The sequence below is a fragment of the Phycodurus eques genome, chromosome 16, assembly GCF_024500275.1.
Source record: "Phycodurus eques isolate BA_2022a chromosome 16, UOR_Pequ_1.1, whole genome shotgun sequence".
Lineage (NCBI taxonomy): Eukaryota > Metazoa > Chordata > Actinopteri > Syngnathiformes > Syngnathidae > Phycodurus > Phycodurus eques.
In genome coordinates, this window is record NC_084540.1 from 23,303,907 (window position 1) to 23,320,319 (window position 16,413).

Below are 16,413 nucleotides of genomic sequence, written 5' to 3' on the forward strand. Positions count from 1 at the left end.
AAGGTTGGTATTTGTGAATACCACTGTGGCTTGTGCTTTTCAGTCATGTTCTTTGCCTCCTCCAGCAATTCGGTGACTTGGCAAACGTTTGACGTTGGAGTCGTGACGACTCACTAAGGTTTCCTTTTCGGCCAAAAGCCCATTTGACTTTGTCCAATCGTGAATTCATTGTGGCCGATCACAATTTTTTGGGTTCATTTTCACGGCGCGCCTCCGGACTCGTCCAATAAATCATCTCGACTGAACCGGTCTGACCAAACATCGAAGCCACTTTCTAAAGCTTTAGGACTCCGACAAACCACGGCGAGGGCTACGGAGGAAACGGGGAACCGCGGAGGACCTTCCTCGGAGCGGCCGGCCTACGTTATTGAGCCCGAGAGCACGGCGACGACTCATCCCGGACCTCACGAAGAAACCCGGGACGACGTGGAAAGAACTGCAGGCCTCCCCTGCCTCGGTGTTCGCGACTCCACAAGAAGGGAGGGACTGCGGGGCAAAAACGCTTCCAAGGGCAAAACGACGCAAACGCTCGTCTTCCTCGTAAGCCGCGCCGCCTCGGTAGAGTTTTCGAGTCCTAAAAACACGGTCGCCGATTGGGAATAACCTCAGCGAGCAACAAAGCGGCCCGCGTTACAGAGAAGGAGAACGCTGAAGTCCGCGCTTGCTCGAAAAGGCGCGACTTTGAGCTGTGGGAAACCGCAGAAATGGAAGTCAACCGATCGAGGAGAGATCTTTAATCGTCACTATATATGTAGCCGTTCAGATATCGAGGTGGATTTCCGGGGCTGGGAAAGCGTCCGCGTCGAGCTTCGCTGCTATACTGTCAAAACGTCTCTTTAAGTCCGTCGCAATAATCCTTATTAGGGCTGCCAAAATTAATGCGTTAATGCATATGATTCGTCACAAAACGTTAGCCCGTGAATCACGTATTAACGCAGGTGAATCCCACAATTTGACCTCAACGGCGCCCTGAGGTCAGCGATCAGGTGTGCTCCCACACGTAAGTGCGCGTGTGCCTTTCTTTTCACGTGTTAGTAAATGATGTGTGTGTGTGTGTTAACGCACGCGTGCATACATGCATGAGAATTTGGTGTACGCGTATGTCTGTGTGCGTTAGTAAACCTGTGTGCGTGCGTGCGCGCCAACGTCGTCGCGGATGATTGACGGCCGTCTTGTTGTTTTGGTGTTTCCGGTTCGGGCGCAGCGACTCGCTGGCGTACGAAGCCAACGGCGTCGTCGTCTTCTTCGGCTGCCGCGTGGCGCTCTTCCCTTATTTGTACCTGGCCTACAGCGGGTGACGTCATCGACACACAGCCAATCACGCGTCCCCGTACTCGCGACGCGTCCTCCCTCAGTTCCTCCGCTTTTTTGTCGTGATCGGGGAGATGGGAATGACGAACGATTCCAAACGTCCAATCATTCGTCATCCCAGACTCCGGAATCGCTAAAAGGGACTTAACGATCTCGGCCCACTTTATAGTTTCTCAACGTGGGTCCGTGGACCCTCGGTGGCCTCTGATGTAATTCAGGGTCAGGGGTCAGTGAAAGTAAAATATCTCATATCTAATATCTAAAGATCCTATGACGTGGATAGAAATTGGATCGACTCGAATGCGACGGTGGCTTTTAGCTACCTAAACGGCAGACGCTAACAGGACTTGTTTTCCCCTCTAATTCAATTCCATCTGTTTCACACGTGCACTTCATTGAGAACTGCATTGTTTTGAAATGATGAAAGCATTCATTTCTTAAAATTGCTTTTATTGTGAAACATCAGCAGCAAAGTGTTGTGGGCAAAGTCATTAGCATTTGAAATGAAGCGAACATTCCAAAGAGAAGACGACGACGTTCCCATGTGACAACAAAGGGAGCGGATGAAGCAGACTGCGTCACCCGAAAAGAAAACGAGAACCCCGCTGAAAATGGGATGTTTGGATTTACAGCAACGAATCGTTTTCTTACGCGGCTTAAAGGTAGCGCCGGGCACCCATCGGCGACACCGCGGACTTCTTCACGCTAGAATTGTCCGAGTTCGAAGTCACGTGCCCGCCGCCGGTCAGACGACGGAAACGTCCGTCCGTGCTCGCCGCGAAAGCCGTGACGCAATTCAAAATGCGGTTTCTATCAAATCGGGTTCACGGGGTCGATCAAAAATGCGCAGGTTGAGAACCTTCGGGGTAATCGGCATTCCGACAGCGCTACAAAATGGCCGCCTCGCGATACGGTCGCTGGGGAGCGATTTTCAACGCAGCCTGTGACAACGGCGCCCCCCGGCTCACCTCGCAGGTACGCGTCCATCCCCGTTCACCGGGCGGTCCCGGAGGCCCCGTGGCCGTGCGCGGTGGGGGCGGGGCTTCTGTGGCCGCTCCAGGTCCGTTGGTTCGCGCTCGCCGCGTCCTCGCGAGACGGCGTGAGGGAGGGCCACTTCCCGCTCACACGACGAGCCTCCAGAGGACAACTTTTATTTCGAAAGGTACGACAGGAAATGATGTGAGGATGTGATTGACAGCTGCCAGTCAAACCCGCAAAGGATGATGGGACATTGAAAAAAAAATAATATATATATATAGATATAGATATAAGTTGTTTTGCTTTTTAAGTCAGTCAGTCATTGTTGTTCTTCGGCGGTTTTCCTCCACACTTCCTGTCCGGAAATGAACGTGGCCTCCACGTTGAGCTCGTCATCCAGCAACACAAAATCTGAGAAAATTAAAAAAAAGATTCAAAAATTCTGAAATTGCTGAAATATCTCTTGCTGATCAATATCCATCTATTAAGCAATCTACAGATCTTTATCCAATGATCAATATTGATCTACCCACTACTATTAATCTATTCGTTGACATACGTGGATATCAAAAGTCTACGCACCCGTGTTGAAATGCTTTTTATGATCTAAAAATATTCTTTTCAAAACTTTTTCCACTATTAATGTGAGTGCAAAAAATACTTTCGAGAGGGTTAGTCAAAATAAACAAGTGAGATGATGTGGTTGCACAAGTGCGCACACCCTCTTATATCTGAGGATGTGGCTGTTTGGGATTAACCAATCACATTTGAATGCTCATTTGACACACCTGCTGCCATTTAAAATGCCTAAATCAACTTCAGCTGTGGTAGTAACATGATTTTAAACGTGATGGGTTCATCGTGAACGTGGCCACGTCTCAGTTCGTTAGGAGGTTGCGCGCACTTTTGCAGCCACATTGTCTCACTTATTTTCACTTTCCATCTCAAAAAGATGAAAAAATGTTTTCCAAACTGAGTTGTATAAGTTATAGGTCAAATTAACGTTGGAAAATGGTTTGAATTTTTGGTTGTTTTATATACCGTGTTAAACAATCCTGGCATTTGAACAGGGGTGTGTAGACTTTTTCTCTGCACGGAATGATCGATAGATCATTCTATAGGTCTGCCTATCGAGCTATCCGGTGGTCGAGTAATTGATGTACATATTTCTCTCTCGATGGATTATGTATAGATAACGTTTGGCTCTATTGATTATGCATCAATGATGTACAAGTCTGATGTTTTTCAGGTTACACTTCTTGATGGATCCTTTATTTACGGCCACGGTGAAGATTTTTATGTCTCGCTACTTGTTTTTGGACGGGCACTGCACGGTATTTGTTTTGTCCATTTTTCTTTTTTGCGTACGACATGTCGGAAATAAAAAGTAGAATCAATCGGTCACAAAGCGACCTGCGTGCGATCCGAAGTCGAGCGTTCCTTTGCGCTCGGTGATTCCCAAAAGTTGAGCGGGATGCAGCGACGCCGCTTCCAGGGCTTCCTCCACACTGCAGCCTGTACAGACGCAAGGAAACTTTGTCAAATTCCTTCCTTCCTTCCTTCCTTCCTTCCTTCCTTCCTTGGCGGTTGCTGACCTGTGGCGCCCTTGAAGTGCCTCACGCACGCGTCCATGGTGGCGATGCTGCCGCTCAGCGTCTGCGTGCCTTCCGCACAAAAGCAATCGGGCAGCGTGAGAGCCCGGAGAGTCCAACGTGCAGAAAAGAAAAGTCCAACTTTTCTGAACGCTGAAATCAACGCAACCCGTTTTGGGAACGCGGGAGGAAGCCGGAGTACCCGGAGGAAAGCCACGCGAACGCACACAAAATGACTTTTTCCCAGCTACTCTGGCAAACTCCACACAGAAAAAAATGACATATTTGTATTCATGGGGTTTTTGGTTTTTAATTGAACCAAATTGCCAGATATAGAGTGATGTTCAAATTAATTTACCATTTGAAACGAAACGATTGTGATGAATTTTCATGACATTTGTTACATTGAGAAAAAATACAGTAAACATTCTAACATTTCAAATGTATTTTTTTGGTATTAAACCTTATCCTAATATCTTGTATTCTTTTTTGTCGAAGAAGAAAACTATTTTTGTTTTCGCAAATAAAAAGTCTCGCAATATCTTGAAACATTCAACTTTTTCTTTCTTAATTTGAAAAGTAGCACAATATCTTGTCAAATATAAAATGGTTTCAAATGGTAAAATATTTGGATGTTGCATTTGGAAAAAATAATACAAAGAGAGAGAGAGATATGAACGAAAATGAGCCGAACGCTCACCTGCCACGTAGACGTGCGGGCCGCAGATCTCGACGTCCTGCTGGCCCAGCGTGCGTCGGCCCGGCGGGAGCCCCGTGGCCGCGACGGCGTCCGTCACCAGCACCAAACCTGCGAGCGCGCAAGCCACAGTGCGTTACTAGCCGCTAAACTTACTTATTCAGTCGTTCATTTGTTTGCCGCCTTTGGTGAAAGTCCAGAGAACGATAGAAAATAATGTTGTACAAATCTATCCTAACTTCGGAATCAACATGGGAAAGGAGCTGGAAAGGGAATCAAATTCCCATTGGTGTTGAGCGCAAACGTAAACTCCACGAATATCAGCTGCTCTGTCACTTTTGGTTACTTACTGCATACTCGCTTGATTACAGCAACAACAAACTAAACATCCATCCATCCGTCCGTCCGTCCGTGTTCTGTAGCGCGGGTCGCGGGCGCGCCGGAGCCTATCCCAGCTATCTTCGGGCGAGAGGCGGGGCGCACCCTGAATCGGTCGGCAGCCGACGGCGGGGCGCCAACGACCGTTCGCACCTACGGGCAATTTAGAGTCTTCAATGAACCCAGCACGCATGTTTTCGGGATGCGGGAGGAAAGCGAAAAGCCCCGCGGGCACGGGGGGGGGACGTGCGAACTCCACACAGGCGGGGCCGGGATTTGAACCCGCAACCTCAGAACTGTGAGGCCGCCGTGCCGCCCCAAACTAAACATAGAAGAATTCATTTTACGGGACGAAAGCAACACAAAATGAAACATTTCCAAATTCCAAACAACACATTTCCAAAGCGTGGCTTAACCTTTAACCTACTTTTTATCGAATTGAAAAGTATCTGCACAAGGCTTCAAATGGTTCTGTTGAGATTTCCAGGATTTTAACGTGTGATTTTGCACGTGTTCGTTTCCAGCTCGCCCGAATGCTCGAAATCCAATCGCATCCTGTCAAAAGTCAGGCCTTCAAAATCAAAGCAAGCACTGCAGTGTAGTAACACAGCTTCGCTCCACTTTGTTTGGCCATTTAGCAGTTACACTCAAACTATTTTGAGCTTGTTTATTGAGTATGATGTTAAATGTGTCAACGCGTGTTATTATACGCCATGCTTCTATTTTGAAAGTGGGACTTTGCACATCTTGTGTTACGTTGATGTTGCCGAGCAGACCGGCAGGCTTGTTACTGCCTTGCGTCGGAAACAAAAGCTCGCATTGCGGAATACGCCGTTGAAGCGTTTTTCACCACGAAGGAAATGTTTCAGATGAATGCGTATCCATTCCGGAAAATCTATTTTTTGCGAGCGGATGTACGAAAAAAACGGGACAGAGTTGAGACGAACATTTTTTTCATAAACGGAATTGTACGAAAACGAGGGCATCCTAAAACTGAGGTCATTGTCGGGCGGGGATAATGGGGCTCACCTGCCGGGTGGGCGCGGTGGGCGATGCGCAGAGCGGCCGGGTTGGTGTGGATCCCGTCTGCGATCATCCCGTAGAAAACCATCCTGCCCGGGGGGATCTGATCGCTGGTCAGCAGGCCTACGATGCCCGGGTCGCGATGGTGGAACTGGACCGCAACGCACCACAGCGGGTTAGTGAATATTAATATTCACTATTAACGCTCATGTTTCCTGTTGACTATACAAAGAATACAATCACATATAAAACTGTTTTAATGACACGCCCATCCGAATTTGACTTGAAAACTAAGAAAGCAAAAATAATTACACGTTATTTACATCATCATCATCGCTTCCGCTAGCTTAATGCTAATACGTCATGGGAAACGCCAAAGAAAGGCTAACGAACAGCATCAACGTTGCGGTCTTATAACTCGCTACGCAACGGCTATTTGAGCGACGTAATGCAGACAGACAATATCACAATACTCAAAGGCGTATCATTAGCCTAATAGCCTTGGTCGTCTTTGAATATTTTCAGGAAAATGTAAAAAAAAAAAAAAAAACAACAACAAATTGAACAAAACAAGAAGAAGCAAGTTGCCTCGATTCAAGCTGACCTAGATGACTGACAACGCACACAAACAGAAAACATTTTGGATTGATATTGTGACATTAATTACGTTAAAAACCACTGGCAATTATGCTATCAGGGTAACGATATATTCTTTATCCTCTGTGAAAAATGACTAATATTAATATAGTTTTGATCGTCTCCACGTCCAGTTTGTCTGTACTTTGCTGCCCCCAGCTGGTCAAAGGGAGCAGCACAATGGCTATGAAATTGAAGGAAACTTGTTTGAATTTGTTTTCATTCTATTTCATGATGTCATGACTGTATGTTTTTAAAGTTAAAGGTGAAACGTCTTCATCGAACAAGAGCAGTCCCGTTGCTTTCGGTCATGATTTCTTTTGAACTTCTTATTTTGGGGAGGCTGGAAGGAATTCATTTCCTTTCTGTTCATGCCAACGGTGAGAGATGTTGTGAGATACATATGACTTTGAAGTTTTTGTATCTCAAGGCAACACCGTCTATAGAAATCCACGTATATTACCGCGATTGGGCGGTCGGCGCCGATGGGCGATTGCGAACGCGTTCGCAATCGCTCATCGGCGCCGACCGCCCAATCGCTATATTTCCGGCGCTATCTAGGAGGTCCCCGATATGAAAATGCCGTTGCGCTGATGCGGGCACGTACGGGCAGCATGGCGTTGAAGAGGTGCGTGATGAAGGAGGCGCCGTGGCGGACCGCGTCCTCCGCTTGCGACAAGTCGGCCACCGAATGCCCGAGCGACACGGTCACGCCCCTCCGGCGCAGCTCGTCCACCGCCGATTGGCTGCCCTCCAGCTCGGGCGCCAGCGTCACCACGGCGACGTTGTCCAGGCCGCCGTATACGTCGATCAGGTCCGCCGCCGCGCCGCCGCCCGAGAAGGTGCGGAGGAAGCGCTCGGGGTGGGCGCCCTTCTTCTTGGCGCTGATGAAGGGACCCTCCAGGTGGAGCCCTGCGGGAGACAAACGCCACACATTTGGAACCCGCGCCACTTTTCCTGGCGCCGCCAAAATCTAAAGTGAGCTGACCGAGGACGCCCGCGCCGTGAGGACCGCCGTCCTGGACTTTGACCTGGGGTAGAACCTGAAAGAGACACAGGGGTCAGGGGTCATTGCCATAGGTGGCGTCATCTCATGCGCTGAGCCATCGGGACCGGCGGCGCCGTCATGACAAAATGCACCGTTGAGATGGCCATCGCGATGGGTGGCAACACTGTGATGGACGGGCCCGTCGTGAAGGGTGGCGCCATCTTAATGGGCAGCGCCACCGTGATAAGTGGCACCCTCGTGCCGGCCATCGTGAAGGGCGACGACGTTGCGGCGGGCAGCGCCGACACGGTGACCGACACCACCTTGACGGCCGTCCCGACGGTCATTTTGCTTGTGATGGGCGGCGCCGTCATAATGGGGGAAATAATCCCGATTGAAAAAAATCATCGTGACGGGCGGCGCCACGGTTGCGACCTTGCGGTAGACGTGCGTCGGCGACGTGACCAACGTGGGGCAGAAGGACGTGACGCCGTGTTCCAGAAGCTTCCGCGCCACCAAAGAGACACCGGCCCCGACGTGGTCGGAGGCCTGCGAGAAGTCCACGCCGTAGCCGCCTGCGGGGGGCGCACACGCCGTCAGTCACGCAAGAGCGCCAACACAGAGAGCGGTCGGGCGGCGGACGCCACCGTTGAGCTGCACGTCGATGAAGCCCGGCGCCACGATGGCGCCGCCGCAGTCCACCCGCTCGTCGGCGTACGCCTGCTCGTCGAAGAAGAGCTTCTCGGGATCCAGAATCTTCCCCTCGCGCACCCACAGGTCCTCCCTGCGCGCAACATGTTGATGATATTTGGCTTGAGCCTAAAATGCTCGAGAACCTTTCCAGGTCAACTTCAGTTGACCTTTTGGGAACTCTCGAAAGCACTCGTCCGACTACGTTTTGCCCACTAGCGCCACCAACTGACATTGTTCTTCCACTGCAAGGAAAACAATGTGACTTGATGGTGGGCGGATGTTGTGAATTGTGCTGGCCTGGCGCCATCTAGTGGTGGGGGTCTGAAGTCTATCTCAAATGATGCTAATTAATATCTCAAGACCAAAACAATTGAACAAGCGATGGCTCGTGTCAGGGAAAAACTTGTCAGTCAAGGCACTAAAGTATATATATCAACTGGGAAATTTGGGGGTTCAGTCAAGGATTAAAAACTTGTTTTCATTCAAATCAGCACACAAAACAAATCTGATTTCACATTAACACATTACAACATAAGACAAAAAATAATTACATGTAAACAAAATAAAACAAATAATTTAAAAAAATGAATCTGCAAAAAATCTATCAGTAAATCTATCACTTCGGGGAACTATCAAGGTCCACTATCCCAAAATCCCTTTGTGGTGATTCGGGAGTCAGAAATGATGAAGGATTTCGAAAACGCCGACTGCGTTTGTAATCCTTCATCAATTCTGACTACCAATCCCGACAAAGGGATTTTTAGATCGTAAAATAATCAGCGCTTGTGAATCCCGGTTAGCAAACAGCAAGTTGTGCAAAAGCTAATGAAACACGGAACAGTTGGACATTCAAAAGGTTCACCTATAAACGTTCAGGATGTAGTTTAGGTTCTTCATGAAATTTCACACAAAGGCCACAAATATGAACGCATGTCAGCCATATTTTGAGTTCAAATTCTAACTCACTAAATAAAAAATTATAATTGCATTAGAAGTTCAAAACAGATTGACAAATCTACTTCCGTACGTCGCCCTGGTTACTCAGATGTTGTAGCATTTCTGTGCCATCTGAGTTTTCATTTAAGACGTTGAATTTGTTTACAATGAATTTTGGACCGATTCTTTTATGGTAAAACAATCAGATTTCTGCATTAGAAATTTGCAAGGGGGGGAAATCTGTGTTAGAAATTCAAGCCTCATGATGCGCTTCCATCGTTCTCCCCACTTCGTTGGATGTTGACCTCTGGTGGTATTTTTGTGCCCTTTGAAAATGAAACGCTGAATTTGTTTTTGACACTGAATTTTCTATGGTAAAAAAAATCTGTGTTCGAAGTTTGATGCTAAAAATCCAAACCTGAGATTACGCCAACTACCTCCATACTTTGACATGGTTGACTTTTTTTGTGGCCAAACTCAGACGGCACCGACAAACTTGGACGGAAACCTTTGAATTGACTTTTTGAGTGTGCACGTGACCTCTGCAGCCGATGGTCCCTGAGGATCCTGCAGTTGAGCAGCTGAGTGATGGGCGCCTCCGACACGGATTTGTTGGACGGCATTCTGGAAGCCTGGAGGGCGGGAAGAAGAAGAAAAGAGACACAAATTGAAAACCCATCCGAGCAGATCATCTTCTCCTCCCCTTTCTCATCTCTGGACAACATTCAATAAACTTTGGACTTTTTCCAGAAATTCTTAAAGAACGGAGTTAGTTTTTGCACCTAAAGGACGCCTGTTTTCATCGTTTTTTAATCACGATTGTGATGACGACTCTTCATGAAAGAGTGTTTGAGTCCTGAGTGTGAGGACAAACAAAAGTGATTATCTTATCACAGAGACACTTTGCCCTCTGCTGCTCCTCTTCTTCTTCTTCGTTCGTGCATCCTACACGCAGGCCAAACACGTCACATTAAAACAATTGAAATACATATATAAAAAAAAGTCGACATTTTTGAGTTGGTTGTCTGAAGAAGACGATGACAGGACTAAATGCTGTTAGTTCGGCGGGTGCAAATACAAAACTAAAACACTTTTTGTACGCAAAAGTCAACTTGAGTCCAAGTTGGTGAGCGATAAATAAAAGCAGCAACGCTCGGCTGCCTTCCTAAAAAAAATTTGTTTTTTTTTCTTACAACGGACTTTGGACTTGACGCCTTACCCGACTGACTTCTTTAGCGTCTGCAGTCCACCGCAAGATGTCGAAATAAATTTAAAACATTTCTTAAAAAGCACTTTTTTCTCAGGCTCGTTTTTGCTCCTCGGCGAACGAGCAGACAGTCACGTGAGTAGGAAACGCATGCAGTCACGTGACCAGGTCGGCTGTCAAAAAAACTATTATTGTAATGTTGTGGTATTATAACTGAATATGTACAAATAATTATATTATAACGCTGTGCAGTAAAAAATAAAATAGATTGAAGATTTATTTTCGTGGGTTCTTTTTTTTCGCTTAATGGAAGGTAAACTCGTGTCTCGGCGGGGTCCTAGCGCCGCCGGAGGTCTACGCCCAAACCTTGGCACCAGGGGGCGCCAGAACGCAAACGTTTGAACGTTCCAACTTGTCGAGACGAGAACGTTCCAGGAGCTTCTGTGAATTTCATCAGCATTTACACCTTTTATACTTCAATCGTCGATTCCAGAAGTAATAATGTTTATTTTTAGCAATCGTATAATAGTTGTGAAGAGTTTTTTTGTATTATGATGCAAACCTCTATCGTTTAAATTCCTTTTATTTTAGTTAGGTTTTCATCCATACGATATAAATAATACATCCGACAACCTCTTTAACCTCACTGAAGTTAAAAAAACGAAACAGTCAGTGTGATGCGGTGAGCATTCATGGAAGACCTTTCGAGCATTTATTCCATATCGTTGATACGGAGGCTACTAGTGTGTGACACAAGCCTACCAGTAGTGTTCCTAGTGCATCGCAGTAGTTTACTAGTATGGTTTAATTGTACACTTGTAGGCCAAAAGTGGCACTGAAAGGTGGGGAGGGGGGACATGAGTAAGACACGGTCGCGCTACTAGTGCACTGAATTATCTTACTAGCGAGGACAAAGAGCATATGAGTACGTGGACCTTAAGTTGAACATCAAGGATATGGAATAAATGCTTCAACGGCTTCAATATAGAAGCTGAAGGTCGTATTAGTAGGCCATAAGTTGCACTAGTAGTGGAAAAAGCATTACTAGTAAGACAGTAATTCTAGTGCTCTTACTTGTCTTACGAGTGAGGACAATGAGCGTACTAGTACATGGACCTTAAGGATATGGAATACGGGATTCACCCGGGTTTCTCTTTCAGGTACCTTCCCTACTGTGTTAGCATTAGCTTCTTTAGCATGGACGTAGCAGGACAGATGAGGATGTGCCCCCCCTCCCTCAGCCCTCCCCACCTCCCCGCCTCACCCCCCAAAAGACACACAGACACCCCCCGTCGGCCGTTCCTGAAAGTCAACAATAAAGTTGGTTTCCAGTAAGACGGATACCTTCGCTAGTGCTTCCCATCGCCACGGAGACCACAAGAAGCCGCGGACCTCTGGTGGCCACCCATGCGGGGGCGCGAGGGCGGAGGGCGGGTTGCAACGAGGGCGGGGGTTCCCTGCGAGTGTAAATGGGAGTCAAACACACGTAAGACCGCCGCAATATTTTACGTCTTTTCATTCAATCTTTTGTCGGCCGTGACGTCAGACGCGTCCCCTTTGTCACGGCCGCTTAAGTTCGGCCCGCCCGGCTCTCCGGCGGCCCCTCGGGGTCCCGATCCCTTAATCTGCTGCCCAGTGAACGGGGGGCTTTTTTTTTTTTTATGTGGCTTGTTGACATGCAAAACGCACGGCGAGGCCTGGCAGGGCGCCCGGAGAGGTCACGAAATGCAGCTCGGACGACGTGTCAGTCAGCCGCACCGACACATGGCGACGTCGGTCACGTGACAACTTGGAAGTCATCTGCACTGCATTTGTGGCTGTTGTATAGTTAGCATATATAGCATAAACAGAACATAGAGCACATGTAGCATATACGGCACATATACAATAGACACAGCATTCAGAACATCCAACATAAAATGGGAACACAATATAGCACATACGGCATAATGTATAGCATATATAGAACATATAAGACCTGTAGAATGTACAGCACATATAGAACCCACCTATAAAACTGATACAATGGTAGCGCATATAAGACTTACAGAACAGAGTATTTATAGCACAGATAGAATGTATAGCACATATAGTGTAGACTGCAAAGAATATACAATGTATAGACCGTGTTGCAAAAATAACAAATATTGCACAATTAGAATGCGTAGCGCATATACAATGTAAAGCACACGCACACACACACATATATATATATATATAAAACAGACCACACAAAAGTTATGGTATAGCACCTATAGCACATATACGTGTCAAATCTATCGGATATATGGAATACATTTAACATGTATAGCATCTTTTAGAACGTACAGTATATCACATATAGAATGTGTGGCATGTATAGCGTATAAAAAATGGAGTGAACAAATGGACCATAACACGTGAATGTAAATAAAGCACATTTAGAATGTATTTCGCATATGTTGTGGAACATATACAATATGTAGCCCATATAGAATGCATAGGCTACATATACAGCACGTATGGGATGTATAGCACAGGAAATACAATGAATACAAGGTATGTAGTGTCTGCAAGCTATAGAAAGTGTAAAATGTACACAATGTGGAAACGTATACAGTAGAATGTATAGCTGGCGGCCTGTGATGGAACTTCCAGGAAAAATCACAAAAACATGGCCGCGTTCACGACCTCTGTGACCTTGTTTGCAGACGTCCTGAGTGAGTCAGAGGTCAAAGGTTGTAGCTCAATGGAGCATGGGGACATTGAGCTTAAACACACACAAATAAATTCACGAAACACACAAACACATACAGGACCACGTATGTACATGCGCGCAACACAGACGCACAGAAAAAACATACACACACACAAACACAAACACGCATATACACAAACATACACTTGGGCACTCACGAAAAACAGATACATACAAACACATGCGCAACTAAACAAACACATTCACACAAACACAAACAGACACGTATATTTATATTTGTCCACTGTGTGTGTGTTTGAGTTGCTCTCCCCGTTCACTCAGCTGCTAATGTTAATGTTCCCTGCTTACACGCTAACATGCTAATAGGAGTCTTAAGTGAAGCCCCGCCCCCTCCACAGTCAATCATTGTAGCAGGCCACAGAAGTTATTCGGTTACATATTCAAAAGTCACCGAGGCAGGCAGGCAGCCTGGAGGAAACCTCGTCCTCGTCCGCTTCCTGCTCGCTTCAGCGCTTCGCTCAGCATAAAAAATGGCCACCATGTGACATCACAAATCAGCCGGCTGCCAGCTGAGGTGCCCTGACGCCGCCTGATAACAACACACGCGCACACACACAACCTGGAGTGCGGTGCGTGTGTCTTTGGACATGAACGAGTTTACCAACTAACAATAGCCCACACAAGATGGTGGACACAAGATGGCGGACACAAGATGGCGAAGACAACATCTGACAAAATCAGACTGGTGACCCATTACTTTGCATGCCTTCAAAAAAACCACACAGATACACACTCACACACACACAGTGGATACACAGGCATATGCACACGCCGCATACAATGACCCACACACACAGTGGATAAAAACACACACGCACACTGCATACAATGACCCACAAATGTTTGTGGTCACCTCGACACCTGCCGCATCTTTCATGGCAACATATGACATCATCACCACAACGAACTGCGTGTGTGTGTGTGTGTGCTACTTAGGCTTCAGTATGAGGGGCCGTTAGGGACATTATTCAGGATTAGCTCACACGCTTACGATTCAAATGCTTTCACACACACATAAACTACTGAAAGGCTCTCAGAAGGACTACTCAGACACTCTCATACGTACGAGTCTTGCTCTCACTTACACGACTCAAATGCTCTCATACCACGCGTCTTGCTCTCATCAGCACTACTCAATGCTGATGCTTCGGTTAAGTTACTTGTGGGATGTTGAGCCGCCATAGTGACTTCAATAACGAGTTGATGCGCCCTATTGAATGTTTTTAGGTTTTAGGGGGTCTTCTAGTTTGTAAAGGAAGTAGACAGGTAGTACTTCCTGTTAAATTACAACCTAAAATAAAACTTAACTGTTCAAGTAGCACTATCATGACAAATATTAAAATACAGTCGTAGTTTTAGTATTAGTAGTAGTGTTAGTGTAAGAAGCCACTGCAACATTATGAACGGTTTGAACATTAACACTGCGCATGAATATGAGAACATAAAATAAACTGTACTGAAATAATGATAAATGAAAACATAAGGTCATATAAAATATTGTAGCTACGTTTGAAAAAAAAAAAACCTGTACTAAATGATTAAATGTTACTGTCTTATATCAAAATGTTAATACAACTGTACTGTTATTTACAAATGTGCTGTACTTGATTAAAAACATGAAGTCACTCTAACATTATGCAGTGAACATTTAATTGACTTTCGGTACCACTAGCGGTACTGATACTACACTTTGAGAAACACTGTTCCAGTTACGTACACCTGTGCTATATATTCTATTTAACCCATTATAAATATCGGCAGAATGTATCCATCCAACTTATATACTGCTTATCCTATCTATCTATCTATCTATCTATCTATCTATCTATCTATCTATCTATCTATCTATCTATCTATCTATCGCTCTTAAAATAAATCTCCCACTAGTATGTATGCGAGCATTTGAGATGGAAATGTGAAAGGATTTGAGTGTATTTTGTTTTATGAATAGATCTGCCATGTTCATGCGAGTGTGTTTGACGTGAATGTGTGCAAACATTTGAGGTGAGAGTGTATTTATATGAGTTGAAAAGTAAGTGGTTTCAAAATAAAATATGGCATTGACCAACAGCCATAAAGTACAATAGTAAGCCTAACTTAAAGTAGTAGCGTTACATAGCATTTTACATACATAGATTTTTTTTTTAATGTATATATGTCGTATACTTGTTGCTTATTGCGTTACAATAAAGCTTTTTCCTCATTGATTTAAAATGGTTGCTTTTAATGTGTAAGTGCTGTAGGGTATGACGTGATGTGTGCGAGCATGTGATTGACGTGCTCGCGGGTACGCATTTGAGTAGTGTCAATGAGAGCATTTGACTAGTATTAATGAGAGCAAGACTCGTACGTATGAGAGTTTCTGAGTAGTCCTTATGAGAGCCTTTCAGTAGTTTGTGTGTGTGTGGAAGCATTTGAATAGTAAGTGTGAGAGCTAATCCTGAATAATGTCCCTAACGGCCCCTCATACTTCAGTTTGCAAACTTTCACAGCGCAGTCTCGTCGTAAATCTGAGGACCCGCCCCTCAGTGAGAGTTCTAGCAGCCGTCGCCCTGGCGACGGGCTTCCCGGACGACCCGTCCTCTTGTTGCCGTCTGCTCGTGTGCCGCCTCCGTCCGGTAATCCGATTATTCGCCACATTACTCGTCTGTTATGACGGCGTCAGGCTTCAATCAACAGCGTGCTCGCCTCTCATCGGTCGGCGCCGCGCTCACGCAACCCACGTTGACGTCGTCGCGATGACAAACATTAGGAGCGTGACGGGCGGCCATGTTGGCGTGTTGAGGGTTAGCGTTTCAGTCGCGAGCTCGTCTTACGCGCCTCAGGTTACCGCGGAGGCCGTGAGGCGGCTCATGGCGTGTGTTTGGAATCGCTCGCCCATCACTACAAAGGGATTTCTGGTGCCGTTTTTAAGGAACTATCTGGGTCCACAATAATGTATACAAATCCCCCATACACTGCCTATTCCGGCTCTGCACGCCATGCAGAGAAAGGTTGTCCGACGTAACAGACTGACTTGCCAACTGGTGTGCGGACAGGGGCATCACGCTGGCGTGGCCACTTTCGAGGGCCTCGTTGGCGGTGAGTGCGTGCACGTCATGCAGAGCAAGGTAGAAGAGTGAGGAGTGGGCTTTTTTTTTTTTTTATTCTGACGTGTGTGGACAGGGGTTTCATGCTGGCGTGACCGCTTTAGAGCTTTAGAGCGCCTTGTGGTTG

General features: G+C 46.3%; 1 protein-coding gene across 3 annotated transcripts; it reads right to left on the minus strand.

Annotated features, from left to right (window-relative positions):
- Positions 1-1,744: 1,744 nt before the first annotated feature.
- Positions 1,745-10,574, minus strand: amdhd2 (amidohydrolase domain containing 2). Of its 3 annotated transcripts, XM_061700131.1 has the most exons (11): positions 10,452-10,574; positions 9,773-9,864; positions 8,251-8,387; positions 8,039-8,178; positions 7,604-7,658; positions 7,223-7,527; positions 5,986-6,130; positions 4,582-4,689; positions 3,885-3,953; positions 3,703-3,804; positions 1,745-2,700 (listed from the first exon to the last, which is right to left on the minus strand). In XM_061700131.1, the coding sequence occupies exons 2-11, from the start codon at positions 9,853-9,855 to the stop codon at positions 2,609-2,611; spliced, it is 1,236 nt and encodes a 411-aa protein (XP_061556115.1). In that variant the 5' UTR covers positions 9,856-9,864; positions 10,452-10,574; the 3' UTR covers positions 1,745-2,608. The 3 variants fall into 3 exon arrangements, with proteins under 3 accessions (XP_061556115.1, XP_061556117.1, XP_061556116.1); XM_061700133.1 differs by lacking the exons at positions 3,703-3,804; positions 3,885-3,953; XM_061700132.1 differs by lacking the exons at positions 8,251-8,387; positions 9,773-9,864; positions 10,452-10,574 and having other exon boundaries at positions 7,756-8,067.
- Positions 10,575-16,413: the final 5,839 nt, after the last annotated feature.

Bases quoted from the DNA above. Each gene is read 5' to 3' on its own strand.
- amdhd2 (XM_061700131.1), bottom strand. From the start codon at position 9,855: ATGCCGTCCAACAAATCCGTGTCGGAGGCGCCCATCACTCAGCTGCTC. The intron at 7,659-8,038 runs GTCGCAACCGTG...TGTCTCTTTCAG, and splicing joins CGACGCACGTCTACCGCAAG to GTTCTACCCCAGGTCAAAGT. The intron at 6,131-7,222 runs GTACGTGCCCGC...GTTGCGGTCCAG, and splicing joins TCTTCAACGCCATGCTGCCC to TTCCACCATCGCGACCCGGG.